General features: G+C 33.7%; 1 protein-coding gene across 2 annotated transcripts in view; it reads left to right on the top strand.

Annotated features, from left to right (window-relative positions):
• Positions 1-10,592, top strand: part of LOC135111150 (attractin-like protein 1) — a 33,570-nt gene extending 22,978 nt beyond the window's left edge. For both annotated transcript variants that reach the window (XM_064024157.1, XM_064024158.1), the window contains 11 exons: positions 583-709; positions 1,109-1,312; positions 1,749-1,889; positions 2,219-2,365; positions 3,396-3,560; positions 3,791-4,001; positions 4,281-4,359; positions 5,452-5,796; positions 6,455-6,569; positions 7,147-7,335; positions 7,731-10,592. In XM_064024157.1, coding sequence (XP_063880227.1) covers positions 583-709; positions 1,109-1,312; positions 1,749-1,889; positions 2,219-2,365; positions 3,396-3,560; positions 3,791-4,001; positions 4,281-4,359; positions 5,452-5,796; positions 6,455-6,569; positions 7,147-7,301 — 1,689 coding nt within the window. In that variant the 3' untranslated portion in view covers positions 7,302-7,335; positions 7,731-10,592. The remainder of the gene's footprint in view (positions 1-582; positions 710-1,108; positions 1,313-1,748; positions 1,890-2,218; positions 2,366-3,395; positions 3,561-3,790; positions 4,002-4,280; positions 4,360-5,451; positions 5,797-6,454; positions 6,570-7,146; positions 7,336-7,730) is intronic.
• The last annotated feature ends 2,473 nt before the right edge of the window (positions 10,593-13,065 follow it).

The raw sequence follows: 13,065 nt of genomic DNA on the forward strand, positions 1-13,065 counted from the left end.
TAATACTATAAAATGTCTATCTGTTTGTGATATAATATGTATTTACAAACTGGTTTTTAGAAAACATGATATATTCACATATTATAGTTTGCCTGCAATTGCTGTCTGACCCCACATTAAAGTACTGCCACATTGCTCAAAGGATGTTTGTAAGATGTGAGTTTTACCACATTGATTGTTTAATGGGACATACGTGAGCTGTTAATAAAGATCTCTGTTACTGACACATAAGAAATTAAGACAGGAATAAAAAAAAAATTAAATAAATTAAAAAAAAAACATATATATATATATATATATATATATATATATATATATATATATATATATATATATATATATATATATATATATATATATATATATATATATATATATATGGAATTGCTGTCTGTTGGGTGTATAGGTTGTGAAAAAATTGTTATTAACTTAATAAAGACAACATTATCATATTTTAATTTTTCCTGTGTAATTCTGTATTCCTTTTGTTTTTCTCTTTGATAGTGAAACAATAAGATTTTCTTGGGCTGCCACTCTGGCCCTGGTTGAAGATTATTCATTCAAATTTTGTACCTTCACCAGAGCACATGCATGTGGTGTTTCAACCAGCAACGCTGTGTCAACAACAACTCCTATTTGGTCAGCTTTCCTTATGGCCAGTGTAGGGAGTGGACCACAGAAGCCAAGAAGTGCATGGATCTCAAGCAAGGTATAGAAAAGAATGTTGTGCTACTAAATCTGTAATGGACTGTACACTGAATTAGAGTATATTTATAAATGCATCTTGAACTTAGAAAGCTACATTAAGATAGTACCAGTATATAATGTGTAGGCAGATGAGCATCTATCACTTGCATATTATTATACATTTGTAAGATTTTTGAAATTTCATATGTTTAATATGCACTTTTTTTATTATTTCTCACTGTTAAGATTAATTGGTTATCCAGTGCAAAGAGTTATTTTTGTAGAATTTCTCAAATTTCATATTGCATAATATCTCAAATCCCCTGATTTATATCATCATATAATACTAGGTTAGATATAATTTGCATCTGCCTTCATTTACAATCATAACTCATGTGAAAACCTTTTCCAATTTGGCCAGGAGACCGCCGCTGTGCTCTCCACAAAACCTGCAAAGAGTGCCAAGCAGATGTGGCTTGTGGTTGGTGTGATGATGGCAGTGGCACAGGCATTGGGAGATGCATGGAAGGAGGCCAACGTGGGCCTGTCAACCCAGTCACTGGAGTACTCAACCGGAACACAGATAACTGTTCTGCATCCAACTGGTTCTTTACTGAATGTCCCTGTAAGTAGAATCCTAGACCCAGTAGAAATGAATGTTCCAGTAGAGTAATAAATTAATCCAAGTATTTGTATGTAAAACCAAAGTTAAGTGAATACCTCAATGATTTGTTTGACATTTCTGTAGCTATCACCTGATACTCTTATGAAATATCAGCATTATATATGTGCTGAAGTGGGAAAGGAATGTAATTTTTACTTCTTGTATAAAACCCACAAATTATTTCTTTTTATGGGTCACCCTATGACATTTATTTACTCATACTTTCTGGGATGTGCAAGAATTTATGTTTGCTGGTCATGGTTCAGTTGATCCATGTATGCAAGACCAGCTGAGAGGAAGGATACATTCCTTACCTTTCCTCATCATTAAACTTGCACACTCATCTCATATCTCTTCTCTCAGTTGTTATAATTTGTAAGTTTTCTTTGTATTTCAGTATGTAACTGCAATGGCCACAGTACCTGTGACAACAAGAGTCAGTGCATCCAGCCATGTAGTAATAACACTGAAGGCTCTCACTGTCAGTATTGCACACACAAATTCTATGGCTCCCCCATCAATGGAGGCCTGTGCAGGCGTGAGTGATACCTGTTACTTTGGTTGTTCTAATTGTGTAATATGGTGCTGGAAATTGTTGTCCAGCAGAAGAAATGGAGCAAGTGCTTTTAAATTTGGGTTTTGTTATAGAGACAGAGCAAGAAAAGTAATGAAAGGGAATTATTTTTTTACATCAGTATTTCAAAATGAAAAGTTTAAAAGATGAATATAGACTGTGCTTCCTTATGTAAATAATATTAGAAAATTAACATGCATGCATAGCAATAGAGATACATATGTAGTGCTAGGGATAATATGGAATGATAACATTTTTGGTAGCAAGACTTGTAACTGAAACTCATACTACAGCTTGCATGTGTAATGAACATGGTGAGACATGCAACAGGGAAACTGGTCGCTGCAACTGCCACACGAAAGGAGTGACAGGGGACCATTGTGACCGTTGTGATACTCAGAACAATTATGTAGGAGAGCCTCTTCATGGATCGTGCTTTTGTGAGTATTCAAAATAATGTTATGGTCAAGACTAGGATGAGATCAAGTATGTATTTATGTAATATTCTGCTCAGATGCCAAAAATTTGTAAACTAGAATTACTTGAAAGTTGGATATATCCATTATGTTGTTTAGAGAGCAAATTAAAATACAACAGATGAAAGCTCCAATCCACCAACATAGGTTCAGCAAACTTCAGCACTGCATTAATTAATGAAGTATATTTATATATTCTGGCAAATATGGAAAACCAAAAAGCTCTGTTTGAAATGCCTGCTTCCTTTTTTCTGTAGATATGCACAGAATATCTTTCTCACTGGTAGAATTATCTCCTTTTGAATGAGAGTGTTGCAGTATGTGAAAGAAAGGAATGAGAGGAGAATGTAAGGATTAGTGCATACAGTGACAAGAATAAATTGTCTTGTCTCATGGCTGCCTCCTTTGGGGAGTTTTTAGGAAGACACTGGATATAAATTGATAGATTAAGTGCCAGTAAAGAGTGAAGATGAGGCAATTTTGTCATCAAAGGGAATGATTGGTGATGGAGGATGCATGAACAAAAAAGATTAGGCTGCTGAAAATTATGGAAACAGTTGGAAGTTTTAATAACAGAAAGACAAGACATTGTAGATGTATCCATTTTGAATATTCTATTCCCTGTCACAAACATTTCATTAGATATTATGTTATTCTGTGCATTTTATCCTCAGGATTCTCAAGAAAATGTGATTATATTATGTAATAATATTTGTAGCAGTGTTTTGGATAGTGTTTGGAGTCCAGCATTTCATATTTAAGTGACTGTGTGTAGGGTGAACAATCAGTTAAAGAGAAGATTGGATGGGAATAGTATATAAGGAAAACCTTATCATTGCAAGAAGTAAGACATTTTTTTTTTTGTCATGGCCACCCTAATGGAAGAGAAAGATAAGCATTTTAGAAGAAAAAGATAAGCACCTAGACATTTGTTATATCTTATACTGTGTAAATAAGTGTAATGCTTAGATATGCCTTGTGTATGGTTCAACAGATGATCTTCAGATTGATTACCAGTTCACCTTTAACTTGTCCAAACAAGAGGATCGACACATCCGTCAGATTAATTTCTTCAACATTCCTACCAAGAGTGATGTAGACACAGACTTTGACATTTATTGTTCCAAAGCAACAAACATTAAAATATCATCAAAAACAAGTTAGTATTGTTTATTTGCTTTTAGAGTTATTAATTTGTTTGTCTAAGGTGATATACTTTCAAACTATAGTTTTTAATGTTTTAGCTCAAATGAAATATTCATATAAGTATGATAAAAACTCCTTATACAATAAGAAACTGCTGACTTTATTTAAAGTACTTCTAAAGCTGTGAGGACTTGCTGCATCAGGACATTAATATTTGCTCATGTTTTTCTTTTCTCACTGCAGCTCGGAGCCATGAGTCATGGATAATTAGTAATTACACTGGCACTCGCATTAAGCAGCGGTTTAGTGCTTCTGAGTACACTTTTGGCTCTGCAGAGAACAATACCACTTTCCATGTTTACGTGTACAATTTCACGCCGCCCATAGAGATTGTGGTCTCCTTCTCCCAGCATCCTAAACTGGATCTAGTTCAGTTTTTTTCCATATTCTCATTGTAAGTTTCCACTTTTCTTAATCATTAATATATTATATATTATATTTAAAGTTATCATATATGCAATGCAAGATTTATCAGAGTACAGGGCATCAGTATGTGGATGTTGTTTGAATGAAAATATGATTGATTTAATAATAAGTCTCTTCTCAACCATATAATTTAACTGTTCTTAATTGTACTCTCCTTCCTACTTGCCAGAAAACAAGGATATGATTATAATTACCATTCAATCTTTGGCATGTAGCTTTTGTGACTTTAGACCTATTTTTTTTACAGATGTTTCCTGATACTCTTAACGCTGGCAGCAATTTTATGGAAAATAAAACAGAAATATGATATATACACAAGAAGACAGGTTAGTCAATTTGGTTATTTTGTTAAGCAAAGCCTCAGCACATGATGAAATTTGGTTATTGAAATTATAATCCAGTGTAACTTTTTCACTCAGGATGCAGTCATCTCTGTATATTTTCACTCATCCCTATCATGAGTATCTTACTACAGTCATCCCTTTTGGATCTAACACTCTGCACTTTGTTGGTTATTAATATCACACCACTCACTTTGAATCTAGCTATTATCTTTTTCAACAGTTGCACTTCTTTCATTCTCTGTATGGCTCAGTTAGCAAATTTTCCAATGCCAGTTCTCCTTCACTTTACCATTTTTCATTTTCCACATGTATTATTATTTCACACATCTCCCTCAGACACCTTGTCCATTACTGTCCATCTCTTCCCATCTTGTATGCCCATATTCAGTGTTTCAGTCCCATACAGCAAAGTTTGTACCACTACTCCCCACAAAAATAAATCCATTGTTTTAATTAATTTCAAACATTTGATAGGTAAAAACTATTCCTGCCTTCCTACACTTTATTTGCTTCATTCATTCTAAACTAGATTCCTACATGTATTTCTCTATCAGTAGGAATATGCAACATAAGATCCCTAGATCCTAGTCCACTTCTTCAATCATCTGGCCATTCAGTATATCATGACACATGCATGAAAATCTCAACAGACTATACAAAGACGTCCCTTTAAAGCTTGGTTCAACTATTGACTGTTGAGTGTATGTGGATTATCCTGGTGCATACTTAGTTACTCTTAACTTTTCCTCCACCAACTACAGGTCAGACATTCACCCCCTCTCCTTTTTCAACAATTTTTCATCCAACAATTTTTCTATTCAACTTTTGGGTGTGACCAAAACACAAGTGTATGTACGAGTATAGGAATAATGTCATGTATTAAACACATTGGTTAGATATGTTAATTTTTATTTATTTATTTATTTATTTATTTATTTATTTTCTTTTCCTTTTTTCTTTTTTTTGCACTTGGATGTTAGAAGCACCAAGGTGAAAGAAAAATTGTATGGAGTTTCTCTTAAGAAAGAATATTACAATCAAATTGAACTCAACACCATATCTAATTCCTTACAGCGTCTTCTGGTAGAAATGGAAGCCATGGCCTCACGACCTTTCCGACCCATTCTTCTGGAACTTTATCCAAGAGGAACTGCAGCAGACTCTTTTGATGCCACAGTTGAAACCACTGACACAAACACACCCACCATTACTCCCCTAAAGAGTACCAACAACAACAACAACTGCTGCATCATGGAAACCAATGGCACTATGCCTAATGCTCTCACAGCCAATTCTAACAAGACCAATGCCAAATTTTACAATAACAGTGCCAACAAGTTTATACAGAATTCCATATCACCCGACAGTTTGTCATCAGATTTGCTGGACAGCCTTGGAACCCTTAAGATAAAAAAGAAGGTAGGCTTAAAAACATTTGATAAATGAAATTAAGGAATATATAATGCAACATGTTTATTATATATATATATATATATATATATATATATATATATATATATATATATATATATATATATATATATATATATATATATATATATATATATATATATATATATATATATATATATATATATATATTTTTTTTTTTTTTTTTTTTTTTAAATGGAATTATGATTAAATGGTACATCATTGTTTTACCTACGTTGCTATTATGTGATTTGAATGTATGCATTATTGGAGGCCAAATTTACAAAATTAAGGTGTAATATTGGAGAATAAATAATTAAATATATGGAAGAATAATCATCAATTGAATGTTTATATTAACTTTAAAAATTGCAGTATATAATTGAATTGTAATATTTGATCTCAAGAGTTTATAAACAGGATGGGCATTCCATTGAATCAGTTGAGAATCATAGATGCTTGTCATTTTTTTTTTCTTAATGTATGTGACCTTGAGGCCCTCTACAGGATGTTCTCTCTCTCTCTCTCTCTCTCTCTCTCTCTCTCTCTCTCTCTCTCTCTCTCTCTCTCTCTCTCTCTCTCTCTCTCTCTCTCTCTCTCTCTCTCTCTCTCAAGCAAACAAACTAATTATTTACCTCCCAAACAGGTCAATCCGAGCCCTATTGCTCTGGAACCATGCTGTGGTAGCCGTGCCGCCGTCCTCTCTCTGCTAGTTCAGCTTCCCACTGGCACAGAGCTCTACACCCCAGTTGGGCATCCAGGTGAATTGCCACAATTTAATGCCGTCCATCTCTCGTTATGTTTAGCATCCTCAGAATATTAGTTTCTTACTTGTAGAATTTTCATAATTTTTTTTGTTGGTACACGTGATTTTGTTGTTGCTGTTCCTGAATGTAATCAGTCAACTACTTCCTGATAAATTATGTCCAGTTAGATGTATTATTTTCATTTGCTAACTGTGAGACCAAAACAGTAAATATGGCTGAAGCAGCAGCAGTAATTCAGTGCATCTTTAGACCATAATGTGAAGAGATTTACTGAATGAGTAATGCAGAATTTATAAAGCAGCATCACTTAGATAGACCTGGTGGAATGAATAATATCAAGATTCACTGCAAGAAGTAAGCATTGTCAGTGCCTGAGAGTGGCTCCATGATAGTGCTGGTATAACATAGAACGATAATGTTATCACCTGGCTAGTGATGTATCCCAGTTTTTACTATAAGGCCTTTTATGTTAGGTGGACATTGTTTCTGTATTGTAAGTTAAATAAAGACAACTCCATCGAGCATGAAATTCAGTGTGTGTTCTATAAATGTGTTAATGTTTACTCAACAGGTGGATTGGCCATAGCCAGCACTCTGGTAACTTTGGGAAACCCCCGGAAAAGCAGTAGTGAGCCCATTACACTAACAAAAGGGGACATCTACAAGAACAAGACAGCACGAGGCAAACAGCCATACTCCAATCACTCAACAGACACCTGCATCTAGCATCATCATATCCACCCTTCACAGTTCTATGCAGGTAATTCATGTTGGATTTCAAAGGAAAAAAATTTTTCTCTCTCTCTCTCTCTCTCTCTCTCTCTCTCTCTCTCTCTCTCTCTCTCTCTCTCTCTCTCTCTCTCTCTCTCTCTCTCTCTCTCTCTCTCTCTCTCTCTCTCTCTCTCTCTCTCTCTCTCTCTCTCTCTCTCTCTCTCTCTCTCTCTCTCTCTCTCTCTCTCTCTCTCTCTCTCTCCAGAACAGCTAAGGGTGAAAAGTTGATGAAAAGGCAAGGCTGCAAAGCTACTGAAGGGGAAATGCATAAGCTAACTCTGGAGAGCCTAACTGTTTAGGAATTTTGGGTTAGATGTAAACCTTGTGAAGAGTTGTAAAGTCTGTAAGCACAAGTGATCCACAACATAACTTTTCTGTCCCAAGGATGTCGTCAATAGGAATGAGTGGAGGCACCTGTTCATCACATTCTTCCCACCTGCAAGATAGATCTGATCCAGGAATGGCAGCTTAGTTACTGCTACTCTAGGATCACTGTGTGTGTGTGTGTGTGTGTGTGTGTGAGGTGATGGATCTTGTTATAGTTCAGTATCATCCAAGATGTAAGAGATTAAGAATTGAAATTCATTATGGTAAATAATTGCCTAGTACAGATTTACTATTGGCTTATTATTATTCTTATTTTCAAGACTGACAGCTAATTGATGAAAGGTTATGTGAATTATAATTCTGGTCTTTGATTTTTTTCAAAGGTAATTTTTATTTATTTATATATATATTTATCTTGTTCTTTTGCCTGTAGACCTTCACACATTACCAATTATGTACCTTCATATCTATCAGTGGATCTCCTAAGTTGAAGTATTTTATCATGTTCATTATTTGAACCAAAGGTGCAGAAAAGTCTACATGATTATGTTAATGACAGTCACAGAGAAAGCACTGCCTTTGATTGAATTGAAGAATCCTGAAAAAAATATTGAATTATTTCATGTTCAAAACAGGCTTGCCACATTCCATGAAACAAAAGTAGCGATTTACTATCTCAGAAATGTACATTTGTGTTGAATGGGATCACAGGAGCCTAAAGTGGTACTAAGGTTTTATACAGTGTTATCAGCCACAGCTAGTGCTTACCAATAGGTTGAGCAGCAATAAGCTAGCCATCCTACCAGTCATTATACAGAACAGTGACTTGACTTAGATTGTCTCTAGTCAAGTCAGTCACAAGATGCTAACTCTTTACACAGTTTACCATCATCCATAAAAATGCCCCAAATTTAGTATGTTTTAAATATAAAAAGAAAAATGTGTTTATTAAGTTTATTTGAAGAAATGGTTCACATCCATCCAGATATCAAATATTACAGTTTTAATGGTCTTTGTAATTGTTCAACATTTTTATTTTATTCATTTTAATCTCTTTAAAAGTATAATTTGTGATTCATCATTTTCTTGGTAGAATTGATTCATGACTTTTTTTTTATTTAAAAAAATTCAAGATTATTTCTTTCTAAATATAGGATAAATTTTAAATATATTGCATTGGCATGAGAACTGGAGTCAGATAATCAATACTTCTGCCTATTTTTATAATTGATAAATAGCAATCAAAAATATTTCTGATATTTATGTGTATGATAATGAATGGCATAATAAACATATGCGATCCTTCACCATGGTCACATTGATGAAAATGGAAGAAAACTTTACACAGTGAAATTTGCCTGGTGCTCAATCATATTAGGACAGGTGCATAGATCACCTGTTTGGTGTTAAAGCTTCAGTGTAATACTGAAGTTTGATGTTCATCACTCATGATCCAAAATACTACCAGGTTTTCTCCATCTACATTTAAATGTAATACTTATTATTACCCATGATTATTTTAGCAATGATCATAACATCAATGCATAACAAACAATTGGTTTAGTTTAAGCTTCTGAATGGAGATAGTAGAAGTACTTATTGACTTTAAGAATGGTGTTTTCACTAAAATAAGTGAATTTCATGCTCATATAACATCTCTCATCTGTGTTGTACATTTGCAACAAGCAGTGAAGTGTGTGTATAGAGGCTTGAGTGTCTTCAGATGTACATTTCTTTTCCATTGAGTGATGTTTTGAGTATAGAAGAATGGATCCCTGTTGTTGATATTGTGCCATAGAGGTTCACACACATCAGGGAGAGTTGACTGTTATGCCACAGCCTCATGTGATTATTTCATTTGCTAAAGCTGGAATCTCACTAATGATAATGTGCAGTATTAATATAAAATTTTGATAAATATAAAAAGCTAAGTGGTGAAAGTTTGAGAGCTTTTTTTCAGGCAACCCATGATCACATTTTACATTGTATTCACTCGGAAATATAGTCATTCATAGGAGTAGCATTAGGTCTCCATTCATCAGGCGCTGTATTAGGAGAAAATGTGATGATAGGGTGTTTATATAGAGGTGTAAGAGTGCATGATTGCCACTAAACTGAAATTTAATGTGGATGATGGTGAAAGAGAGGTTAAGTATGGTAAACACTTTTGTATATATTGTCTCTGTTGTTGTTTTCTGTATTTTATTTCTGGGAATAGTATGTTCAACTCAAAGCATTACACACTTTTGTATAGGTGATAGTATTTAATGCCTTTGTATTTTGCTACAAGGCATTGTTTATATCATGTCAAAATTTTATATTATATTTTCTTAGGTCTCATGTGTCCTGAATAGATGTGGATTTTATTTCATATGGCTCAAGTGTTTTGTTGTTATGAGTTCGTAAAATAGTGGGTGTACATATTGAGCAATTACTTTTAAGATTCCAGATCATGATGTAATATATACATACTTTATTTATTTAGCATGTATAGTAAAAAGAACAAGACTGTATGGAGATTGTCTCACTGAATCTCAGCCATGTGATATTCCTCATGTATGGAGCTGCATTCAAGAGACACTAGTGAATGTGTGTGGAGTTATTTACACACACAACTTAGCTGACAAGTGTGTTCTAAAGTTTCCTATGCTATGCATGCTCTGAATAATATATTAATCATAATAGTATGGAAGGTGGAATAGGAGCTGCAGCAAAATAGTCTGGTTCTCTGTTTTTTATAGGTGTTTGATTGGCTTAAGGTGTGCAGTGGAGTAAAACCTCAGTTGTAATGTAGCATGTTAACTGGGTGTGCAAGGAATCTGTTTATTCAAAAAATGTAATCAGGATGCCAGCAGAGAACCAGTCACCATAATCTCACACTGTGTTGGCACTACTTAAATAAATTTATACTTGAAACAATATGTAGATTTCTACTGTGAAGCTTTACATTAAATCCAACAAGTCTCAGATTATTTATAAATTAATAAATAACACATAAGCAAACCATTTCAAGCTAGTAGTGTTAAAAGATCTAGTCAATTGGAGATCCCATCATCACTACTTTTATACCTTTAAATATCGTTAATGTTATTTATTGAACTATTATGAGAAAGATAAAATATTCCAGTACTGGACATATTACACACTTTCACTTTTCATTATAAATTTTCATTATAAAAGAAATATGTAACTGCTGAATGGCACTTTAATAGTTGTACACTTTACACTCCTGAGGTTTTCACTATTTTTAAGCTTGTTTAAATATATATATATATATATATATATATATATATATATATATATATATATATATATATATATATATATATATATATATATATATATATACAATTTTACTTATTTATTTATTTATTTATTATGGCCTTTTTATTTTACCATCACTTGGTAAGTCATGAAGAGCTAAGCTTATTATTAAAGAGAAAGGTCACATCTTGTCATTGTTTGAAGGAGGATTCTCCAACAGGACAAAATCTAAGCTTACAGGCAGAGGAAGGCAACTGCAAAATCTGGTGCCAAACAGAATATGCTCTCAAAACATTGCAGTAGGTTTACAGCACAAAAGCAGTTTGCTGGATGAAATGTGAATGACACTCATGCTTCAAGAGGATCAGAACATCTCTGGAGGATAACAAGAGGTTAGAGTCCTCTCCACGAGACACAACTCCTGTAGATGTTAAAGTAAAGTAACTTGACATTATATTTATCATGATCATGGGATCATCATTAACTAAGTTACTAACATCACCAACATGTCTGGAACAGTTCATGTAAACCTAATGTCCAGTTTAACCATCCACTGTGTCCCTGCAAGCTAATGATTAGGTACCTCATCCTATTATGACAGTACGTTCACTCACAAGGCATTGAAAATGTGTTGTTTCAGTACTTTTAGATACTATTTGTATGTAAATGTATGATAAGTAATTTCACAAATAACCTCATCCTTAAAATAATTATAATAGTTGTAATGATGATGATTATAATAATAATAATAATAATAATAATAATAATAATAATAATAATAATAATAATAATAATAGTAATATAATGATAATAATAATAAGATACCATCAAGACACATTCCTGAAATAACAGTTGGCTTATTGGTAAGAAGAAGTCTACGGGACTGATGCGTCAAATTTTACTTGTTAATCATGTACTTACATGATCCCGAAAATGAGTAAATGATTTTATACGGATCAAAATAATTTTCTTCCAAAAAACATATTGGTTCATGACAAAAAATAAATAATAATAATAAAATATATATAAAAAAAACGGAAGTTATGTATCGCAAAGGGAGAACAGTTTACAGTTCCGTGGTAGAATGTCAAGCAGATATTCGTTTATAAGTAATTACCAAAGCATATTCATGTTATGTGACGCAAAAAAAAAAATAATAATAATAATAATAATATATGTAGAATCTCAAAGCACATTTTTATAACGAATTTCGATACGATAGATTTTTTTTTTTCATTAACACACGCATGGGACTCCTCATCATGGGTGGCTGAACCACCGTTGTCCATTGTATTGTCTTGTCCATTATTACGTGTGAGACACGAACATCCAACTCAGTCTGTCAATACTGACTGATAATTAACTAATAAACAAAAAGAATTAAGAAACAAAACAAAACAAAAAAAAGTACAGAAAAGTGGTTTTGGCTCGTTGTCAAAACGGATATTAAAGGTAAAATCTCATACATGTAAATGAAAACAAATATTTGGGTCAAGAATAGCCTTTGCTACATTGGTTATTCTGACCCTTCCCCCCCAAAAAAAAAAAAAAAAAAAAATGGATATTACTGTTCTTCCCTAGCCCTCTTGTCTCGCACACAGACGCACACCATTGTTGCTAGTATTCATGAAGTACACGGAATGCAACCATAATTATGTCCCTAAATTGTGTATTTTATCCCAATACTGTAAGACTTAAAGAAAAATCACTGTAATGGCCAATATGTCAAACTGCAGGCCACCTGCAGTGTATACATTTTCTCTCTCTCTCTCTCTCTCTCTCTCTCTCTCTCTCTCTCTCTCTCTCTCTCTCTCTCTCTCTCTCTCTCTCTCTCTCTCTCTCTCTCTCTCTCTCTCTCTCTCTCTCTCTCTCTCTCTCTCTTATATCGCTGGAAGTATATTATATGCAAGAAGATGTGACTACCTAGATTTGCTCAATACGCTCACCACTCGTATAAATATATTTCCAGACATGATTATATAATTATGTACTCGCCTGTGTCTCATCACAAAGGGGGACTCATGAGTGTAAGTACCTGTGCACCATCCGGTGTAAGAACACAAGGAAGCTGCAAGAATCCAGTAGGCCTACTCTTGACAGTCCCTGTGTCAAACATACATGGCTATAT

This window comes from Scylla paramamosain, chromosome 21, assembly GCF_035594125.1.
Source record: "Scylla paramamosain isolate STU-SP2022 chromosome 21, ASM3559412v1, whole genome shotgun sequence".
Taxonomy (NCBI): Eukaryota; Metazoa; Arthropoda; class Malacostraca; order Decapoda; family Portunidae; genus Scylla; species Scylla paramamosain.